This window comes from Phaethon aethereus, assembly GCF_964289735.1.
Source record: "Phaethon aethereus genome assembly, chromosome: 6".
Taxonomy (NCBI): Eukaryota; Metazoa; Chordata; class Aves; order Phaethontiformes; family Phaethontidae; genus Phaethon; species Phaethon aethereus.
The window spans coordinates 8,852,717-8,873,481 of record NC_138580.1 but is presented as its reverse complement, the minus strand read 5'-3'; the positions used below and the strand labels follow the sequence as shown (position 1 = coordinate 8,873,481).

At 43.1% G+C, this 20,765-nt stretch overlaps 1 protein-coding gene across 1 annotated transcript in view; it reads left to right on the top strand.

The window, feature by feature from the left end:
* Window positions 1–20,736, top strand: part of GPR39 (G protein-coupled receptor 39) — a gene marked incomplete at both ends in the record, with an annotated part of 78,754 nt that extends 58,018 nt beyond the window's left edge. Inside the window, one exon of the mRNA XM_082001850.1 lies at window positions 20,213–20,736. Within this exon, the coding sequence (XP_081857976.1) occupies window positions 20,213–20,736 (524 nt within the window). The remainder of the gene's footprint in view (window positions 1–20,212) is intronic.
* Between the last annotated feature and the right edge of the window lie 29 nt (window positions 20,737–20,765).

The window sequence follows — 20,765 nt, the reverse complement described above, 5'->3', positions numbered from 1 at the left end:
ATTCCCCTTTGGCATATCATGACTACTCTTCGATCAATGCAAGCTACGTCTCCACGGTTTTCTTTGTCTAAACCAGCTTTGATCAACTCAAATGCATAAATTTCTTCAGGCTGCCTCCGTAGTAAAGATGTGTATGCTAGGCTGGTTGCTGGTCACCTGTCCGTATCCATATGAGCCTTATGATGAAGAAATAAGATTTAGAAATGAGATTTTTAGATGAAGAAATAACATTTAGATCTCAGTGGATTCAGCGAAAGGACGTGACTGTGAATTGCTGCCTGTCACTGGAGCCGCTGGGGTTTATGCCAGCCAGCAGCATGGGGTACCCGCTCTTCTGCGTGGCCACTGGCAAAGTGTGGAAGCTTCACTCCTTTTCAAGAGGGGAGCCATAAATAAAAGACTGATGGTTAAATGGAAATGCCTCTTGCAGTCATGGGCTGAGCAGGCTGGGTCCAGCCAGGTTTGGCAGCCCGGGGTGGGAGGGGAGGCTTCAGGGGCTGCTGGTTTGGCTGGAGCAGCGGCACTAGGAGAGAGGGGTCTGTAACGGCAGGGAGAAGAGGAGGATTCAACAAGCAAAAAACCCACCTGCTTTTAAGGGGTGGGTAGAGAGGAAGTTCATCTGATGAAATGCTTTTATTTTTAATCTCCTGCTTGAACTGGTGACTCTTCTGTCCCTCGTTGCTCTCCCCAGCAGGAGCGAGGTGCCTGCGGCCGGGCGGCCAAACCTTTCCCCTCACCTGCCCCAGGCAAAGCAGAGAAGCGAGGAAGGACACAGGAGACGTACAAAACTCTGGCATGCACGGAGAGTAAATCAGGGTGTTAAACAAAACCTCTGCTCTCAGCTGGCTAATGTTTCAAAGGAAAACATTTCAAACGCTGAGAGAGATTGTGCAGTTAGCCAGTGATGCAATTACATGGCTGTAAGCTGTAGAAACTCTTTCAATGTGGCACATATTAAACCTTTCAGAGGTAGCGCTTTGATTTTTAATTTTACGCTGTTGGCAGGCAATCAGGGTCTTTAATAGTATGGGGACCAGAGGGAAAATGTTTCAAAACAGCAAGGATCTTATCATAGTGTGCAATTAATGAATAATTATTAAAAACCAGAAATAGCTGGAAGAGCAGGCAAGAGCTGGCAATGCAATTCTCTAGTTTCAGGCCTATAATGAAATCTCAAGAGAGGGAAGTATGATATGCAGCTTCATGCAATTAAAGCTGGGACTTTTTCCCCCTAGTTGAAAGATCAGTGATCTTGAAAAAATATACCTGTCACTTGATTTTGTTTTCAAGTCATTTAATTGTCGTGGCAAAGCATTTAACATCTAATAAGCATGGAGACATTCTTCTGTAAATTATGGAATTTTCTTTTAAACAGTAAGAGTTTTTTTTTTTGCCTTTTTTTTATTTTAAGAAGTTTGGAAAGAAGCCTGTCAGCACAGTCTGAATGTGTTAACCATGGGAAAGGGCTGCAACAATGCTTTCCCATTGCACTGGCTTATAAGTTTGTCCAGGAAGACATCATAGCTGAGAAGGAAAGGCTTCATGTGGACATGCAGGACTGTTTGATGCTCTGCCACAGAATAGTGCTTTCTCTGTGATGTTGGGGAAATTTCTTAATACCTGTGGTGTCTTCCCACTTCCAATCTATTAAAAAATTTTGTAAAAGAGCAAGAAAAAGTACCTGTTGTGTTCTCTCATGCAGGCCTCTACAGTTTACTTGGGCATTTACCTGTTTCACCTGTTTTCCTGTGTTCAGGCAGGAACTAACTCTCTGGCTTGGGTCGGTCTCATACCCAGCACAGTACAGCTGTGATCCCACTGAAATAAAGCAGCTCGTTGTCCTTGGTGCCAGTGCTAGGGAGTCGTAATTGTACACGTTTGGATGTGGGACACTTGTTCACCTGGGGACAGGTGTGGTCCCCAGCCTGGTGCAATGTCCTGATCCCAACAACTCAAACTGTGTGTGAATTAGGAGGCAAGAACTGGTGTCTAAAGGGCCTCATTGCTCTACCGAGCCAGGGAGCGTTGACATGCGTTGTGCTTATCTTTGGCGTGATGCAAGAGCCCTTTAAACCAGAAACTAGCTTATGGCCTCACCAAAATAACAAGAAATGTTGCACTCCTCCACCAAGAAGGCCTTTGGAAGGCGCAACCATGACCTGCAAATTCAAGGCTTTACATTTTCTTTTTTTCCTGAAGTGCAGCTATGGCTGTGTGTTATCACTGGTCTTGTTTTCTAATGAAAAGTGAACTTAGGGTTTGCATTTTCGCTTGGAGAGAAGAGGACCTTCCTGCCTGGAAGTGGGAACAACTGTTTTGCTTTTAAAGCTGCATAACAAACCTAATAGTTAAAGGTATAACACTCGTGTTTTGTCACTGAAATCCATTAGTCTGTGACACAGTGACAGTGGGTCTGGCATGCAGGCTCGAAGATGCATTTGCTTGAGCAGCCTCTTCTTTTGAGTACCGAACCGCATTTGCTCAGTGCTGTTTCATTATATATGAACTAAACACAGGAAAAGTTATTTACAACTATCGGGCATTTCTACATGCAATATTAAGAGAGGTTTTCCATTAGCTTCAAGATAGAACAGCTTAAAGTGTGTGTGTGTGTTTCTTGGCTGCTAATATCTTGCATTCCTGTCTCTGGTGTTATTCCTGTTGTACTGGTGCACTGCAAGAGTGTAAGGTGTTGCACGCTCCTGTACCGGTACGCTCTAGTGCACGACTGGTATTGACAAAAACAAACTGTGAGCTACTTGGATCCACACTGAATGGGGAAAAAACTCTCTTGGTTCCTTGGAAGGCTTTCTGGCTTGAGCAAACTTTTGCATATTTATTTAGACACTTTGATTGCCACAGAGCATGGCAGCTCTAAAGAACTTCATGAGCTAGAAAGTGCTTCGAGAAACAATTAGATTTCCCAGACACATTACACTGAAAACCAACGGCACACTGTTGGGGAGGATGCCAAACTGGCTGGTGGGGGGCAAGCAAAACCCAGAGTGGATCAGCATAAATGATCCGTGGCGTTCTCTTGAAACTGTTTCTAGGAGACAGGAGTCAATCTTCACCACTGCGCCTGGTTTCTCTGTGCCCGTGTTTTGTTTTCTGGCCTCGGGGTTTTTTCTGTTTTTCTTTTCTCCCCACTCCGATGCCCCCTCTTTGCTCCAGGGCGTTGGTAATACAGCGTAAATGCTCGCTGGCTTGCGAGAGAGGCTCCCCAGACCCCTGTCCTGGCTCGGGAGCGGGGCTTCCCAAGGAGATGCTGGCAGGAGGAGCCTCGCTGAGCTTTGCCAACCAGCGGCGTGGGGATGCCGCTCCTCTGCGCGGACAACTGCAGGCATTAGGAAATGGACCTGTTTTGGCAGGGGTTTCGCTGTCCCTGACCCGATTCCCAGGCAGGGCAGATGGGTGCAGCAGTGTCCCAGCCAGTGCCGCGTGCTCGTCAGTGTTGTTGTACCAAACAGTAGTGGCGTCTGCTCCTCTCCGCACATCACACTGGTTCTGGGGACGGTCCCCGCGGTGTTTGGCTTCTGCTTTGGCCCAGCAGCCCGGGGAAGTGCTTTGAGCCTTCCCGTTCTCACCAGGCCGTGAGGGTGGAGGCCATCACCCTTCTCTGGGTCTTTGTCTCAGGTCTGAGAGGTACCTGCAGCTCTCGGGCTAGCAGGAAATTTTCTTTACCGCAAGACATGCTTAGTGCTTGTGAAAAGCAGTTTGCTAATGTTCTTTTGCTCCTGAAAGACCTTCTGAAGGCAGTAGCTTTTTTTTTTTCTTATCCCTTAAAAACGTCGAAGCAGAGCGTGCACCAATGGGGTTCGTTACAGTGTCATAACTGGTTTCAGCTCCTGTCATTAATTGAGAATCTTGCCAGATCTGCTATAACGCAGTGCCAGCTCAGCAAGCTCCAGAGAACTCTTGGGTAAAGTGCTCTCCATTTTGAGACCATCGTTGGCAGCTTATCACTTGATTTATCTCCTATTTCCAGGTGTGGAAGTAAAAGTAAACCGTCATTGTAAATCACTAATTCAAGCAGAGTGAAAGAACAGCACACAGTTTGCATATTTCAATACCACTTAATTAGAAAAAAAAAAATCCCTTGTTCCATACAAATGTACAATGCAAATCCTTTCTCTTAATGCTTCAGATGGGTAAAATGTCCTTTTAAGTCCCACATGTCTAATGCTGCTGCTCATCTTGTTACAACAGACTTTTAATTTTGCCCCTGGGACCAGATTGGGAAGTAGCTTTCTTTAAAGCCCGACCCAGTATGTGTCTCAGTCTGGGAAAGAGTCCCTGCCTGCCGCTGGCACTTGCACCAGCACTGACACCTCTTAACCCAGCCTTGAGCCCGCTGACCTTACTTACGTATTTATTTTTTAATTGAAAATCCTTCTGTGCTTGCTAATTGTGTAACTGCCATTTTACATCCTAGTAGTCCTAGATGAGGTGTCTTCCCTAAAGGTGTTCTCGTCTGACTCTTGTTCAAAATCAGCTTCCAAGTGCAAATTGTGCTTTTGCATGACTAGACCTTTTTCTCTACCAGCCTGTTATTTCCTTGAAGCCACCTCCATGGAAAACAGAATCATTTACTGGATCAGTGGGAATAACATTTTCTTGTGGCATGCCACTTTGGAAAAATAAGTCATTCTGGATACAATCACTGCCTTCAACCCTCCTCTCTTACTGTCCCCCTCTCTCCTTCTTCCATTACCCTTTACGTTCCTGCTGCGCTGCTGGGTGACTGCGCCTCCAGCATTTGCATCTTGTTCCTCCCTCTGCTCTTCATCTTGGCAATGTAAATTGCTCCAGCAACCTCATAATTTTGATCTGCAATAATTTTGCTCCACTAGCTTATGGCAGTGCATGAACCAAACACTCACTTTTTGTTTTTTTAGACCAGGCTGACTACTGGTGTACTGATCTCAGAGTAAGCTTGGAGCGGAGAGATTTGTGAGGTGCCAGGTGCATCAAAACGTGGATTAAAAATTAAAGGCAGAAAACATCCCTTTTAAGAAAAGATCCAACATTTCCATTCTTGGTTTTTTCTTTTCAGCACTTGCCAGTTGGTATTTAAACACAAACTTATAAACCCACTATCCCGTTACAAAATGAAAGATCCTGCTTTAGAAAAATGGGCAAGCAAATAATAACACTGTCTTTTGATTTATTGGTGTGATTTTTTTTTCCAAAGGTGATCTCTAACAGGCTTTCCTATTGTGGCTAAAAACACTGCATTGTAGAGAAGATTTTCTTGTCCAGATCAATTTGCTAAATTTTCATTTAGTTTCAAAGTGGTTCATTTTGTTGAGTCTTCATTTTGTTCAGACTAGCAACTCGAGAGGTTTCCTGTAGCTTAGAGAGATTGCTTTTGAATTGGTACATTTTTCAGTCATGAATTGTTTCTTTAGTATATGAGCAGCTGAGTGGGGGTTTTATTACAAATACGAGTTTGAGTGCAGAACAGCTACTATTTTGGCCAAATAATGTAAAATTAAGCACGAGTCTTCGTAGTATGCTATGGTGCTTTTCTACACTGTGTGCATCGGAGTTTTTTTAAGTACTTAGCAAAAACCTCCTGTAGGGCATGGTAATATGATTGACTGCACACAGAATTAAAAAAAATAATACAGTGTATTGTAGGAATATGGCTACGCTAGTAAGAACTGAAACCGTTTTCCTATTATCAGAAGACACAAGTGAGTAAATTTGTGATCTTTGTGATCAGCTGCTAATTAAATAGATCTTCAGCTACATTCAGCATCTGATCCTGTTGCGATGTTCCGAGTGAGTGTAACAGGATTTCTCCAGTCACTGAGGTAATGAGGTGGCGTAGGGTAGCAGAGCAAGTGTAATCCCAGTGTTATGCATCAGCCTTTTAAAATATGTTCTTCCTCTGTGTTGTTTCTTGTTGTTTACCAGCGTACATGATTGCTTTTACCTACCTTGAATTAGTTTCCACCTCCGCAGGATTTTTTTTGTCTGATAAAGTTAACTTGGGTAAATGGAAAGCAGTAGGAAAGAAATGTCTGGTTTTGGAAGATGCTGTCTCTGGATTTAGGGAGATTCTGTAGATGGAAGATTACTGTAGCAAATCAGGTGACATTATCTGCTTAGCGTGTGGCAGCGATTTAGAGGACCTCACGTGTTCCAGCTGCCTTGGTAGAGATCAAGGATCCCGTCAGTGCCCCAAAGCAAATCACCTCCCATGTTTGGCTGTTAATAGGCTTTACCGGCGCAGTCACCAAAAATCATTTCCCCTGACTTTAGAGGTGGGAGGCAGGGTTTGGAAGGGCAGCCTACTGCCTGCAGCACAGCTGCCCAGGATTCACTGTAGCACGAAGTCTAGGCCCTTGGCTTTCTGACTTCAAGGGGGTAAGAGTCCATTTTTGCTCTGGTATCTTAGGAGAAAGCTGTTTGTCTTTTCCTATATGACTTACTGGTTGAAGAAGTTTATTGCCACATGAGAAGATGATTTAGACGTCCTGTTTTAGTCTCTTAACCTTGAATATTTTAAGAAAAATTAGTTCTATTAGCTCATGGAAGTTTCACTCATTAGTAGGTGAAAACCTTACAAAGCTCAAGAAGAAGGTATCTAAAGATCTCTCTTCCCAAGACGTCTTAGTCAATAGGTCTGAGTAGAAAAACTTACTCCGTTCTGGAAGGAGGATGAGAAATGAAAGTCTAGTGGATATAGCTATGTTAATGGGGGCAGAGCAGCTATTTAATTATGTAGCAATGTCAGAAGCAATAGGGTTATCTTATTTCTGTCATGGTACGGGTCAAACTGAAGATCAGCAGTTGAACTTAAGGTGCTATATAAATGCATAGGAAAGTTCCCAAATGCTTATAATTGGCATCTCAGTTGCTATGAATACTGATATTTAGTGATCTTCTTTCTCTCTTTCGTAGTCATGTATTTATTATATGTGAAAAGGTAATTGTAAAAGTCTTTTTTCCATCACTGCGGTCCTGTGTGCCCAAAGTTGGAGCCAGCTCTATGAGGCTGGAAGAAGAAATGTGTTTTGTAATTTACAGTAAGGTAGATTTAGTGCTTGCTAAAATCCCTTGCATCTTCACTATGCTCCAGAAAACATCATATTTACAACCAGATTCCAGAATTTACGTAAAAAATGGCAGAATTGAATCAAATGCATTGCCACATCTTGATTCCTCTTCTTTGTTTACAGGTTTTCCTCTAAAAAGCGCTATCTTGTTCCTGTATTTTCTAGGAGAGAGAGGGAGCAAGCTGTTGGTTAGTTGGAGCTCTGGCTTAATTGGTTTTCTCAGGTCTGCAGCAATATCTTATAGTTCTTCGTATTTCTTGGAAAGGTGCTACAAAAGATAGAGCGAGCTGCATGCTCCAGTTCCAGCTGGAATACTCTAGTTAGCTGTGGATTCACCTCAAGGAAATAAAAGAGAGTTAAAAGGCTTCCAAAAATGTACCCTGTATGGCTTGGATAAAGAAAGGAACATGAACTGTTTTTTTCTGAACTTAAAAATCATTATAAGGGGGTTTACTTCAAATAAATCATATACGACAAAATGACCTGACATCTCTTACTAATACTGAGATACAAGACCAAGATTGCACTTACAGAGAAGAGGAAGAATGTCTGACGTTTGCTGTGAGCTGTTGCTGTGTGCTGGCTAGCTGAGACATTTTGGAAGTCCCCAGCAGCTATCTGAAAGCAAAGTGCAAACATCACAGCACAGACACAAGACTCCCAAACCAAACGGTGCCCGTATGCTCAGCGAATCCATGTTCAGGTGTTTATTTGAATGCCATTTCGCAAAGCGCATTCACCTTCTTACCTGATGTGGGGAGACTTTGAGTCTCACGGGCTTTGAATTGGGCTGCTGCCAAGGTTGTGGCGAGGGGGAGGAATACTCTTTATCTTGTATGGATATTCCTTGAAAAGGTTTGAGGAAGGAGGTTTTGACATGTTTGCACTCATTACGATTCTCTGGACTGCTCTGAAATGTAAATAAAAGGAGATTCAGATGTTAGCAGAAAAGAGACTTACTGAAATGGAAATACTACTGCTCCCTGAATAGCCTTCTTGGAGGGAAGCTGCAAACAAGCAGTGTTTGGCCAGGACATTTTTCTTTGTGCGATTTCAAGTAGCTTCACCACTACCCAAGGTTTTGATCCAAATTATCAAAGGTTAGGTCTAAAGTAAAGAATAAAACTGCCTTGTTGTGTAATAGTTACTTCATGTTCCCCCCATTAACATGATAGCCAGGACGTGCTTCAAGGAGTCAGACTGGAATTCAGTCTTCATTCACCTGCCACGCTGGAGTTGCTGCTGTGGCTGTATTGGGGGTGGCTGAATCAGAGATTCCCCCTCTCTCCACCCTTTCCGAAAGATAGCCGTCTGCTGCCCCACCATAACTCATTTCATTTCTCACGACTCTGTTTCCAGGCAAGAAAGTCTTCCTCGCTCTGCTGCAGATTATGATCTTCCTTACACCTTAAAACAAATTGGTTCTGAAGATGTGTGAAGCTTCAGCTTTCATTTTGACTGCGTTTGTTTATTGTTTTCCCCCCAAAAACAAGAGGAACCTGTTCAGGGCAGAAGAAAGACTCATTGTTGTCAGGAAGAGCAGAGTCCTTCAGGCAGGCTTTCACCTGCCCATGCCAGACTTGTAGTGGGTAAAAAGAAATATTTTTACTGTGTAGGTGCTTTCCTGGATGATTTTACCTGAGGATTAGCTCCTGAGGACTAGCAGCTCCCATGTGCTGCTTTGGGGTGGGACCTGTTTGTACCCACAGTTTGCTGTGACAGCCCCTTTGTCGCCCCTGCTGTCCTCTTGCACCCCACTGTGCATCCACCCGCCTTTCCTGCGGCAGAAACACACCTTCTGATCGAGACTGACAGCCTCACCCACATCGGTACATATATAAAACTTACGACGTTATGATAAAAGAGTTGCAAAGTCAAGCCATACACGGTGGGGGTTAGCTCCAGAAACAATCTGGGTGGCACACGTAACTGCTGTGGCCAGATTGTAAATCAGGACGGAGGAAGAAACAGGAGGTTTGATCCAAAGCAGCAATCTAACTGTTTTTCCTCCCATTAAGTGAAACTGAGGTACCAGTATCTTACTGGACTGACACACTGATCTTCCTCAGGGACAGAGGAGAACAATAAATTGGCCTTCAGTCTGAAAGCTCAGCCACCAAGCTGTCAGCCTTCGTGCCACTGGTGCCACATCTGCCTTGGTGCATTTCTGCTGTCCAGAGAAGGGCAACAAAGCTGGTGAGGGGTCTGGAGCACAAGTCTTATGAGGAGCAGCTGAGGGAACTGGGGTTGTTCAGTCTGGAGAAGAGGAGGCTGAGGGGAGAACTTATCGCTCTTTACAACTACCTGAAAGGGGGTTGTGGTGATGTGGGTGTTGGTCTCTTCTCCCAAGTAACTAGTGATACGACAAGAGGAAATGGCCTCAAGTTGCGCCAGGGGAGGTTTAGATTGGATATTAGGAAAAATTTCTTCACCGAGAGGGTGGTCAAGCATTAGAACAGGCTGCCCAGGGAGGTGGTGGAGTCGCCATCTCTGGAAGTGTTCAAAAAACGTGTGGATGTGGCGCTTCAGGACATGGTTTAGGGGACATGGTGGCGTTGGATTGATGGTTGGACTTGATGATCTTGAAGGTCCTTTCCAACCTAGTGATTCTGTGTGTGTCTGCTCTTTGACTCCCTGGATCCTGCTTCCTGTTGCAAGTTTTGTTGTAGAATTTGGATAACTGCACGTAATTTTTATCGTAATTTGCTTTGGTTTCTCTTCTTACTTAGGCTGCTGAACATAAACTCCAATTGCATATGTTTTTTAAAGCAGCTGGCAAGCATGATCTTGCTACCATTTGTGCATCAATAATTCCATTTTCATCTCACTAGCTACAAAACAGCAAGTTTTCTTAATCTGAGGGGTTTTGGTACAAAAATCTGACTTGGAGATTGATAATATCACTCTCATTTAGGAAGAGCTTTGCTGATTCCCCCGTGACATCAGTTCCATGTAACATATAGCTCAAGCTTGTCTTTCTGGCCGAGCTCTTGAGTATCTTATGTATCTGCCGAGCTAATACATTGTCTTTCTGTATTTGTATTCTGCAGCTGATTGTTCAATGATTTCTCCTGCTGAATTGCAATAGATGAGCTGTTTAGTGTTGCAACGGCTGATTTTGTAATGTAAAACAAAAAACCTCTCAATTCCAAATTGTGTTTGCTAGTTAGAACGCAGAATTTAAATGAGATTTATATGGAAGATGTGTTTTTTCCCATTGCTTCACCAATGCAGAAAGAAAACAAGTTTTCACTCTTTCTAAAAGAAAATCAAAGCAACCATGGCAAGTATTTGTTTTGCAAGGAAGAAGCATCAGTAAGGACTAAACCTGTTCCCTTCTACACATTTCTGTCCATATTAGTGTTTTTTAAAAATACTTTCTCCATGCAGAAATAACAATTTCCAATAAGCGTGTCTTTTCTGACAGCTGAAATTAAAAAATTTCTAAAAATGAGCAGTTTAAAATATATTTATTTTACCATGGTATGTCTACATACATTGCCACAATATTCTTTTCTTGATCTTTTCACCAAAGTAACCCTGATTTAAAATTTCTGTTATGTTTTTACTGGAGAATTGTGGTAGTGGATGGAAATGAATGACTCAAATGTAGGTGCTGGATTTTGTAACTTTTATTGACAAACCACATGAGATGGGCACCTGAATGAAACAGAGTGGACCATTGCTTCAAATGCCAAGTTGCTGTTTACTATAATGCGTAGCGATTTCATGACTGTTTACCCACCTACATGAAGGAAAGCACCAAAAAGGACAAGGGTTTATATGATAGTATCCTATAGCTTTTATGTTTCATGGCAGCCTTGGCTGTTCAGTGACTAGGTTTGCCTTGTCCACAGAGTTGGGATCCCCAGAAAAGCTCAGCACACTGCAGGGATGCTGCTTCAGCATTCCACTTCAAAAAAGAATTATCCAGTTATCACAGACTAAACCATCATTTCTGTGTAAAGTTGTGCATATTTAAGACTGAATTTTAGCTGATGAGGAGCACTAAGATGAAGTTTGCAATGGGAATGTTAAAGCCAAGGCGCAAGATAAAATCACATTTGAAGTACAAATTTTAACATAATGAACACGATAAAAAAAAAGACCATTAAAGGTAAGAATTTGTGTGGGAAAGATTTTCAAGGGTGCTATTGTCTCTGTGTACCAGTGGCTATGAATGTGTTGCCATGTCCATAATAAGTATTAAAGCTACCATTATTTTCTTTGGTAATATATGAGTATGTATGGCTTTTAAAAGCGTATCATGACTTTAATCACTGTTTTTCAAAAGGCTGCTCATGTTCAGTAACGATACTTCTGTCATGAAACTTCCTTGAGTATTTTTAGCTTTCTACTAGTGTTTGCACTGTGAAATGACAGTATTTAAAAATATTTGAGAAGCATAACTTGACCCTACTAAGAACTGAAGATAATTGTCACATATTTTAAATTGCTAAGAAGTAAAACTGTTAACACTTGTGTTCTCACTAATTATAGTCTGCATATTTGCGTTCCCCTGACAACTCCTGATGCATCCGGTATAACTCTACCTAATGGCTGAGGGCTGTTAAGTGGCAGTGCAAACCAAAAATAGCTTATTCTGAAGAGCTCTGTTTGCCATTGCTTGTGGAGAAGCGTGTGATGGGATCCCTGGAAGTTCTTGTGTTTTAATGCTGTCATGCCCTGTAAGTCCCAGCTGGATGTATCAATGATATACAGACTTGAAACTGTGGTTCAGCGCCATGTAAGTCTCTCATGATCTTCTCCTTGTTTAATGGGAATATTTGTGTTTCTCAACCCAATACACTTTTATCAGTTGTAGAGGACTGAAGTACAATGGAGACCAAAGCATTGTCACTCTGCAAGAAAGAACAGCTATTCTTCTGGGCAGGTTCCTTTAGCATTAGTGTCTATTAGAGATCAGGTTGCTGGAAACACAAAATTCACCTCACCCTTTGCCACCGAGCAGCTGACGCGATATTGCTGTGCAACGTCCAGCCTAGAGCAGCAATTTGTTGCCAGTCCAGGAGAAGGAATGCGTGCAGCAGAGCAGGGAGGACCTGAGCTGAGCACATTGTTGCGTGATGCAAGGGTTTCAACTGGAGAGAGGAGTTGTGGGCACACTGTTATTTTGTTGTGTCACTGATTTGACCTGATGACCACAGTGCTGGGCCAAAACCTCTGACAAGCCAATTTGGTCTCAATGCACCCTTAAGGGTATTTGAGGGGGTGAGAGCATAGTCCAATCCAAATGAGAAGATGTACACTTCGGATTCTGCTAACATCTCCTGGGTCTTAGTGATGATTTACATTGGCATGTAGTCACCTGTGAAATGGAGTATCAAAAGCAGCTGCAGGTGGTTTTCTGATGCCAAGGGTGGCAAGTACTTCCCAATGAAATTATTCCCAATACACCTGACAACTCCAGTTAGATATAGAAGCTTTTAATAAGGAAAAAATAAATTCCCCATCTTGTCACTGCCCGACACTTGAACACATTGCTCCTTTGAGGTAAGAATGGCTGTTTATGAGAAGAATGTGTGCATTGCTTTAGCATTTGTGATTTAGTGAGCCCATTAATGGTGTCTTCAGTTGGAAGAAAAATAACTTTATGTGCAACAGAACAGTAAGATATTTATTAAAGACTTGCAGATTTGGTTCATTTGTTGCACCAAGAGGCAGCTTGGTTCTTCTCAGTGCCTTTCCTTTATTGCACCACTTTGTGTGACCCAAAGCGTGCTCTGTCACCCAACTGTGCTCGCTAATGAGACGTAGCCTCGTTGTACAGCGCCCTTGAGGCTGGGAGGAGCATCATGAACACTAGAAGGACCCAAATCCCTCTGAAGGCCATGGGAATTGCTGGTCCAGTGCTTTTTTGCTGTAAGCTGTTGACAGTATCAGATGTACGTGGAGCCAGTTTTCAAATGTTTGTCCCAGGCCATATGCTTAACGCTTCCAGCAGTATTTATAAAGATAACTAGTTCGTTACTGGCTGCTGTTCAGTTTAAACCCATTCTGAGAAGGACTGTGGTGCATTTGCCAGAACCTCTCTGTGAGCGCTTGGAGATTTGCCTGCTTGTGCTGGTGACAAAGATGTTGTCTCGCTACCTCCTTTGTCCTTGTTATCCCTGCAGTACCAGCACAGGCAGGAGCTGGGTCTGGATTTTATCTCAGTTTTGCTTTGCCAGTGGAAGCCCCGTGTATGTGGTCTATATGCGAGGTGGCTCCACAGCAGACGCAGCGAGTCGCTGATGTGCAGCCGCGAGGAAACTCCTGTTCTCTGGGGAGGCTGCGCACTTCGCAGCCAACCCAGATCCAGTGTCAGGTCCCAAAGGGAGCCTGCAGATGTCTCTGGTGGTTAGAAAAACCCTGATGGGGAAATCACTGGAGAAATACGCTGGCTGTATTGTCTCACCTCTTCTCCCTGTAGTTACTGCCTGAGTAGGGATAGTTTACTTACTGCCTCCTTCCCCTCCAGAGAAACATTTTTGAAAGGCAAATCTGTGATTCTGAAAGTTGAGGATAAAAGGAAGAGAGTTGCTCAATAATTTGAGCTTATATAAATTGTAAGTAGCAATGCACATACTGACTCATTTCAGTGAATATCAAAATTTATTGCCCCTCAAACTAAATATTGACAGAGACAAAGCAGTATCAATATTTATCTCTCAGGTTAACACATCTTCATATTCACCTCAACATACATCAATATGTGCTTATTATTATTATAATGTTTGTCCTTCAGCAGAAGAATCTTGCATGTGGTTGAGAGGGAAAAGGGAGGTTTATATTAGTATTCTTTTCCCGTTTTAAACTTCATCAGATGCTTTATCCTGCACATGGAGCAGCTGCAGGCCTCACTCAAGCAAAACCCTTATTGACGGTTGTGGCACTCTGTGCACTGAATACAGGATCGAGCAATTGATTTTTGGGAAAGGTGAAGGTAACTGTCACTAGTGGAAGGGGCAGCAAAACCACCACTTCTGTCTTACAGACTAGTTGCTGGTGGTGCTTGCCGTAGTAATTTTGTAACTAAGAGCTACTTAGCAGCTCCCAGAAACGGTGGCGGAGCGCAGAGTGCAGGACACTCCGGTTCCAAGATCCAGCTGTTGGTCGCTGCCTGCCAGATGATGCTGATGACGCTGGACAGGCGACACCTGCGGATCCGTTAGGAAGCTTGTGGTAAGCTTACCTCACGCCTGTGTTACGGGTGGCACTCTGCGTCTGCCTGCCAGCTGGAACTTCATGGGTGCTCTAACACCGTAGAGAACACGGTGGCCTATTTGGGCTTCTTGCACTTGTTCCAAGAGGCAAGCGTGTGTGGGCAAGAATAGTGTGGCCCCTCACTGTGTCTGAAGGATTATTCTTCTGGTCTGCTCCGTTACCTTTTCATCCTGAGTCTTGATCTTAGAGAACAAGACAGGGTTTCCTCGCTAGACGATGAGGCTGCACAAAAAGGGTGCAGGCGGATGTGATGGCACTGAATGCCACAAGACTTGTTTGGGATCTACAAAGGCCTTTTAGCACATGATTTATGCTATAGGGACCCATTTTTGTGGTGACACCAGCTCTGGCAGTTAGGCAGAAGCATTGTAAGTTCCACAGAAGCACTGAACAAATGCCGCTGTTCCTCTCTGGGTCTTGCTTTTAAACCTGCTGACCTTAAACACAAGGGAGATGAAAGGCGAGGCAATAACCAGACTGGGAGCAGTAGTAAAAGGTGTGTTGCCCTCTCCAACCCCCCTGCACATCCTTCTGCTCATCCACAGCTAGCTGCTCTTGGTCAGAGGTAGCGGGGTTTGAGTCACATGCTGATCTGGATAGTGGCTGAGCACCAGATACTCACCAGAAGCTGTTAAAAGCTGAAAGTTTGTATCTGAAATTCTACCCAGTTGCTGGTAGACAAGAGAAACGTCTCCAAACTCTTACCTGTCAGAAGCAGCACTGGTAGGAAATTCTTGAAGCTGGAGAGCAGATAGCCCTCTCCTCGAGGTGCTCCAGTCTTCCTCAGTCTAACACCGCTGAGGAAGCGCAGTCTGCATCGCTCCGGCTGCTGACAGTGTTGCCGACAGCCAGTCGGCATCGTTCTGCTTGGTTTGTTTGCTGCATGTACAAGTCAGACTCGCAGCAATGAAAGTAGCAGCTGTTTGTAAACTGACATTTGAATGACAATTGTCAGTAGACAATAAGCATATGGTAGCTGACTTCTCGCATGCAGACAACTGCAGCAGCAGCAGCACGGAGCAGCTGCAGATGCTGGAAGACAGCACTGCATTGATCTGCAGTTGGGAAGGTCATCTCAGTGACTGAAGTCTGTGTTTTGTGGGTTGACTTTTTTCTTAAAAGCTAGAATGACAATAAACTAATGACTTCTGTCCCTATTTCTAAAGAAAAGCAAGATTTTTGAATCCTGGTTAAAATAATAAATATAACATAAATACTTCCCCAAACCCTACCTCCTGAAAGTAACATTCTTAGTACTGGGGTCATTGCCTTTTTTCTTCTCCCAAGTTAGTAGAGACTGCTGTTATGACCATCAAGAACCGAATTAGCGAGAAGATGTATTTGCTTGGGTTTTCAAAGGCATTTGTAGCAGAATCAAACCAGGACAAAGTGCTTTCCTCATGACCAGTATTGTTTTGTGACAGTAAACTTAGTAATGAGGGATCGTCTCAGTGTTTTCCTCTTTTGGGAGCCGGTACCTCTGAGGCATGGTAGGAAGAATTTGTGAGTAAGGCATAAGGCATTAATGTCACGTTACACCTTTGAGCCAAGCATGCAAATGTGAAATGAGCGCTAAAAAAAGTCTCCCTCTGAACCGACTGCATCACTGCCTGCACTTGACTCATAACTCAGTAACCATATGCTTATATTCCACTGACAATTGCCATTTAAATGTCAGTTTGCAAGCAGATGCTGAGAAGCTGCCTTTGTGCCATTAATTAAATCACAGAACAGCAAAGTTTGAGGTTTAACGCTGCTAAGGCTAACTACGAGGAGAGTGGCAGCCGAGTCCGGCAGCCCTGGACACACCAGGGGTGTCAGGGCTAAGCGGCATAGGCAAAGGAGCATGTCCATGAGGTCACCGCAGCCGCCTCGGTCAGTGGGCTATGGCAATCAAATAAAGCCTGGTGTTGGCATTTTCTACTGACAATTATAATTTTGGAGACAATTCCAAGTTTTGTGGGATGGCTGGCAGCGGCCAAGATAGTGGGGAAATGTTGGACTACAAAAGGAGACAGATTTAAGTGCTCAGGTGCAGAAAAAAAAGACAAAAATCTATTCCATAGAAGCAGCAGCAAAATCTGGAAGGGCGGAGAAGGAAACCCTCTCTACCAGACATTTGCATGTATTTAAAATCCTTCCTAATAAAGTTCATAATGAATTTAATTCAGTCCCCTATGGCCCAGAGGAACGTTCTGAGTAATAAAAAGTATTGCTAAGGGACAGGTGACTGCCAAAGTCCTATTCTGTGCCAGCAGTGCATGTTTCTGTTATTGGCACTTAAATGCTAGGTTTATTTTACTACATAAGTGATCCTTTGCCACATACTAAGAATTAATACTGCAAGATCCACTTTTGGGAAGCTACAATAACAATTACCAAATTTAAATAATTGTCAAATTTGTATGCTTTGTTTTTAAAGAGGTTTGGGGTGGGGTTTTTTTTTCAGATTAAAATAGTAGTTGAGTGTGGTAATTCCTATTTTGGGTAAACTATTTTGTGGGTGGTTTACGGCTTAGCTTTATAAAATAGTTTTAGTCAAGGATCTTTTCATGTCTGTCTGGTTTTTTTTGTCACCTTGAAATATCTCCATCAGTGTTAAATGAATTATAAGCTCAAACTCTTCTTAAAGGTTGCGATGTTTTCACTTACACATAGTGAACTAGGTAACACAAGGTCTGGCTTCTGTTGGCATGGTCTAATGCACTTCTGATGATTAAACCGAGTGGTTCAAATGTGTGCTGGAAATTTCAAGTGCCAGTGATGAAGGTCACTGGACCACAGCATCACTTTGTTTATAAACATCATTATTCCATGGAAGATAAATCTCTGCTCTCATCTAGTGTGTCACTGCAGTGCAGTAGTCAGGAAAATGGAAAAAAAAATGGAGCTACTAATTTTTTTCACTTTAATAAGGAGGAGTGGAAGGGAAAGTTGGATATGAGGTGAAACGTGAAGGAGTTTAATTCCTAGCAGGCAGCAAGCTCTAGGGAAAATGCATAAGTACTGGTGTAAGATGCGGTTTGCTTTACATTCAAGCCGATACGTTGATTAAGCCCCTTCTGCATGTTACAATACAAACTTCTACAGCCTGTGTACAAGTTCAAATTGATGGTGGGAGGAATTCAGTCAAAATATTTAATATGCTAAGGTCTGAACATAAAGCTTTTCTTCTGCTGTGCTTCAGTTTACTTCATACCTCCACCTCAAGTGTGAACAGTTGGAAAAAATATTGTGACTTTGTCAGCATGTTTATTTACATGGTGCACCTCCCTTGAACCAACAAGTGTTGTGTTCAAGTGTGAAAATGAACAGTTACTCATCCCTGGAAAACACCACCAACTTTTACAGACAGACATCTCCTCCCACCCCCAAAAGACTAACCTCACCGCACTGTGCAAGGGCACAAGCAGATCATTTTTCACTTGCTGTACACACAATGAAATATTCAGTTCTCCAGAACAAAAATGTCTCAAGAATATAAGGGGGAATCTTAAGCATTTGTCAGTTTGAACTAAAAAGAGAGGTCAGTGGCAAAGAATTCAGATACAAGCAAAAAAATCAGGCATCTCAGAGCACTGCATTTGAGCTTCAAAAGTGAATGTAGGCATTGTTTGCTCACCATTTTTCGCAGCAGCATTCATAATTTAGGAAATTATTAATCAGCATGCTTAAGTGTCCTGTTTCTGACTAAGAACAAAAAAATTACACTATAGACCTTATTTTCTTTTCCCTTGAAGACCATCATCTGGTAAAACTTGACAAGAATTCTGCAGACCTGGGTTTGTGGGCTTTAAGTTTCACAGGAAAAAAAGCCGGGCCGGAGCAGCAGCCTCCCTTCACTGCCCTTTTTGCAAGGCCTGTCACAAGTTGCTGCTCAGGGCTCCTGATTTTCTGTTGGTCCAAGCCAGGACTGCTATTCCCGTTATGTGTTATGCTGACAGCAGACAAAAAAGCACTGAAGGCTAGAAAATTTGTAGGACTTATAGAAAATTCTGATCGGCTTATGGCAGAGACACAACAGGTACTGAAAAATGAGGGAGGGCAGCGGGGAAAGAGTAGAGCAGCCAAGCAAAGGGGCAAGGGATTGTGTAGGAAGGGGAACGCAGATAATGAGGCTGTGGCTGAGGAGAGTTACGGTGGCAGAAGGACAGAAAATGGCGGAGGTAAGTGCATTCATCGCTTGCCTACTACCAACAGCCTTCCAGGGCTCCAGTAGCGCTCCAAGTTTAAGATGCACTGCTTCCCATGAAGCATTATTATGACATTAAGTGATTACAGAAGCAAATGGTCAAAAAGACAACTTTTATTTGGTATTTCATTCAGCAAGATCATAATTTTTTAAAATAATTATAGCTTTTATAAGCTATAAGTTAACAAAATGAGGTTTTTTTGGAAGAAAAAAAAAAGACATTTCATACCTTTTCTTTGCTTGGGGTGGTGGTGGACAGAACTTGGACATACCCTGTTAAGCCCTGGCAGTTTCAAAGTTATAAAAAAACCTTTCTTCTCTTTTCTGCCCCCCTTCACCATTACATTCATGGTTTCCGCTAGTGAAGTATCATTTTCCTGGCTTGAGAAATCAGTGTGCACTATCTCAGAATTGCACTCCTGCAGTAATCTGTTCAACGGGGGCAATCTGGCTTAGCCTAGACAGATAAGAATGAAAACACATCTGTGCTTCTGTTGGGGAAGGAGGCTAGATGTTGGAGGAGATCAAAACAGAGTAACAAAAGTCTACTGGAAGTGAAAACTGGGCACCATCGGGATACTCTCTACTATTCTGAGCCTCTGCAGCAGGGAAGCCAACCTGCAGCTTCCTCTCCCTACGAGTGTTCCTGTAAGGCGCGATTCCTGCAAAGAGAAACACAAAGTGGAGACAGTAACCTAGTGGCTGTAGCGTGTTTCAGAAGTAATGCTTGGTGGGGAGCACCGAGAGGAATTGCACTGTGTACCTGGTATTCCATGCAAGATGTCAGGACTTGCGGCGCTTACACACAGCAGCAGCGGTGGATGCCCATGAGGGTTTGAGCGCCTTTCCCCTGCTCCATCTCTGCCCGGAAACAGAGGCAGGGCTCTTCTGGGCTGCTGTTCTGAAGATGGCACCACCGCTGCCACCCTAGTGAATGCCCGTCCAGAGGCAGAATTTTCAGATATCCAACACGTAAGTCACCCCCTTTTTAACGCCATTAGAGATGCAGCAACATGTATTTATATTTACATATAAATACAAAATGGTCAGATACCATGTTTTCAAGCATAATTTATAACCTGAAACTGCTTACACTTTCATGACTAGGCTTGGGTTTTTCTCATTTACATTCATAATTTAATTCCACTGGAATTTGATTTTTAAGAAAGCCCAACATATCTTAATTACCATAAAAAGATCCATACATATTTTACTTAAAAATATCTTCTGTAAGAGGAAATTTACCAAAAATAACATGGAATATATTATTATGCTTTTTTTTTTTTTTTTTTGTAAAGTACAAACAAGAATCTGATCTCTTCTGGGTATTGCCTGATCTAACATGGCTATAGGTTCTATTTATTTTGTTTGTTTTTCAATGTAAAGGGAAAGACATAAGAAACATAAGAACACAAACAAAAATAAAAATGCATTCTTTCCAAAGATACAGCTATCAATGAAAGAACACTCCAAAAACTAATAAATGACAATAGGTACAAAGAAACACTATCCAAGGCTATGCAGTCTTTTGTCACAGCATGTGTTGCAATGACTTTGCAACAGTTATTAAAAACAACAAACAAAAAAATGCTACTGGCAGAAAAAGCTGTCAAGCAAAACATTGAAAAATCGGTACTATTTCCTAACAAGTAATGCAGAACTGATACTAAATGTTTTATGTTTTGTTTCCCCACATATGCACACTTCTTTCTTCCTCTTTTCGCAGGACTGATTGTTGCAACTCTGGCTATTTGCTGGATGCCGAACCAGGTTAGAAGGATCATGGCTGCTGCGAAACCAAAGCAGGACTGGACTGTCCCCTACTTCAGGGCGTACATCATTCTTCTTCCCATTGCCGACATCTTCTTCTACCTCAGCTCGGTGGTGAACCCCCTCCTGTACAACATCTCTTCTCAGCAGTTCCGCAACGTGTTTCTGCAGGTCCTCCGCTGCCACCTGACAATACAGCATGCCAACAAGGAGAAGTTTCTCCGAGCCAACCTGAGCTCCAGAGCAAGGAGCAGCCGGTCTCTACGCCCGCTGCTCTTCATTTCGTCTAGACACAATTCTTCTACAGGGGGCAGTAACAAAGTTTTCTTAAGTACTTTTCAGAGCGAGACCAAGCCTGACTGCAGTCCACAGAAGCCAGGCCCTGAACCACCGGAGCCCAGCTTGGAAGTAGTGCCACTAGAGACGAGCTCAGAGTCCAGTCCAGACGCGCAAAACGGCCTTTGTGAACATCAAGTATGACTTCATAAGGCAAAGTTAATGATTAGCAA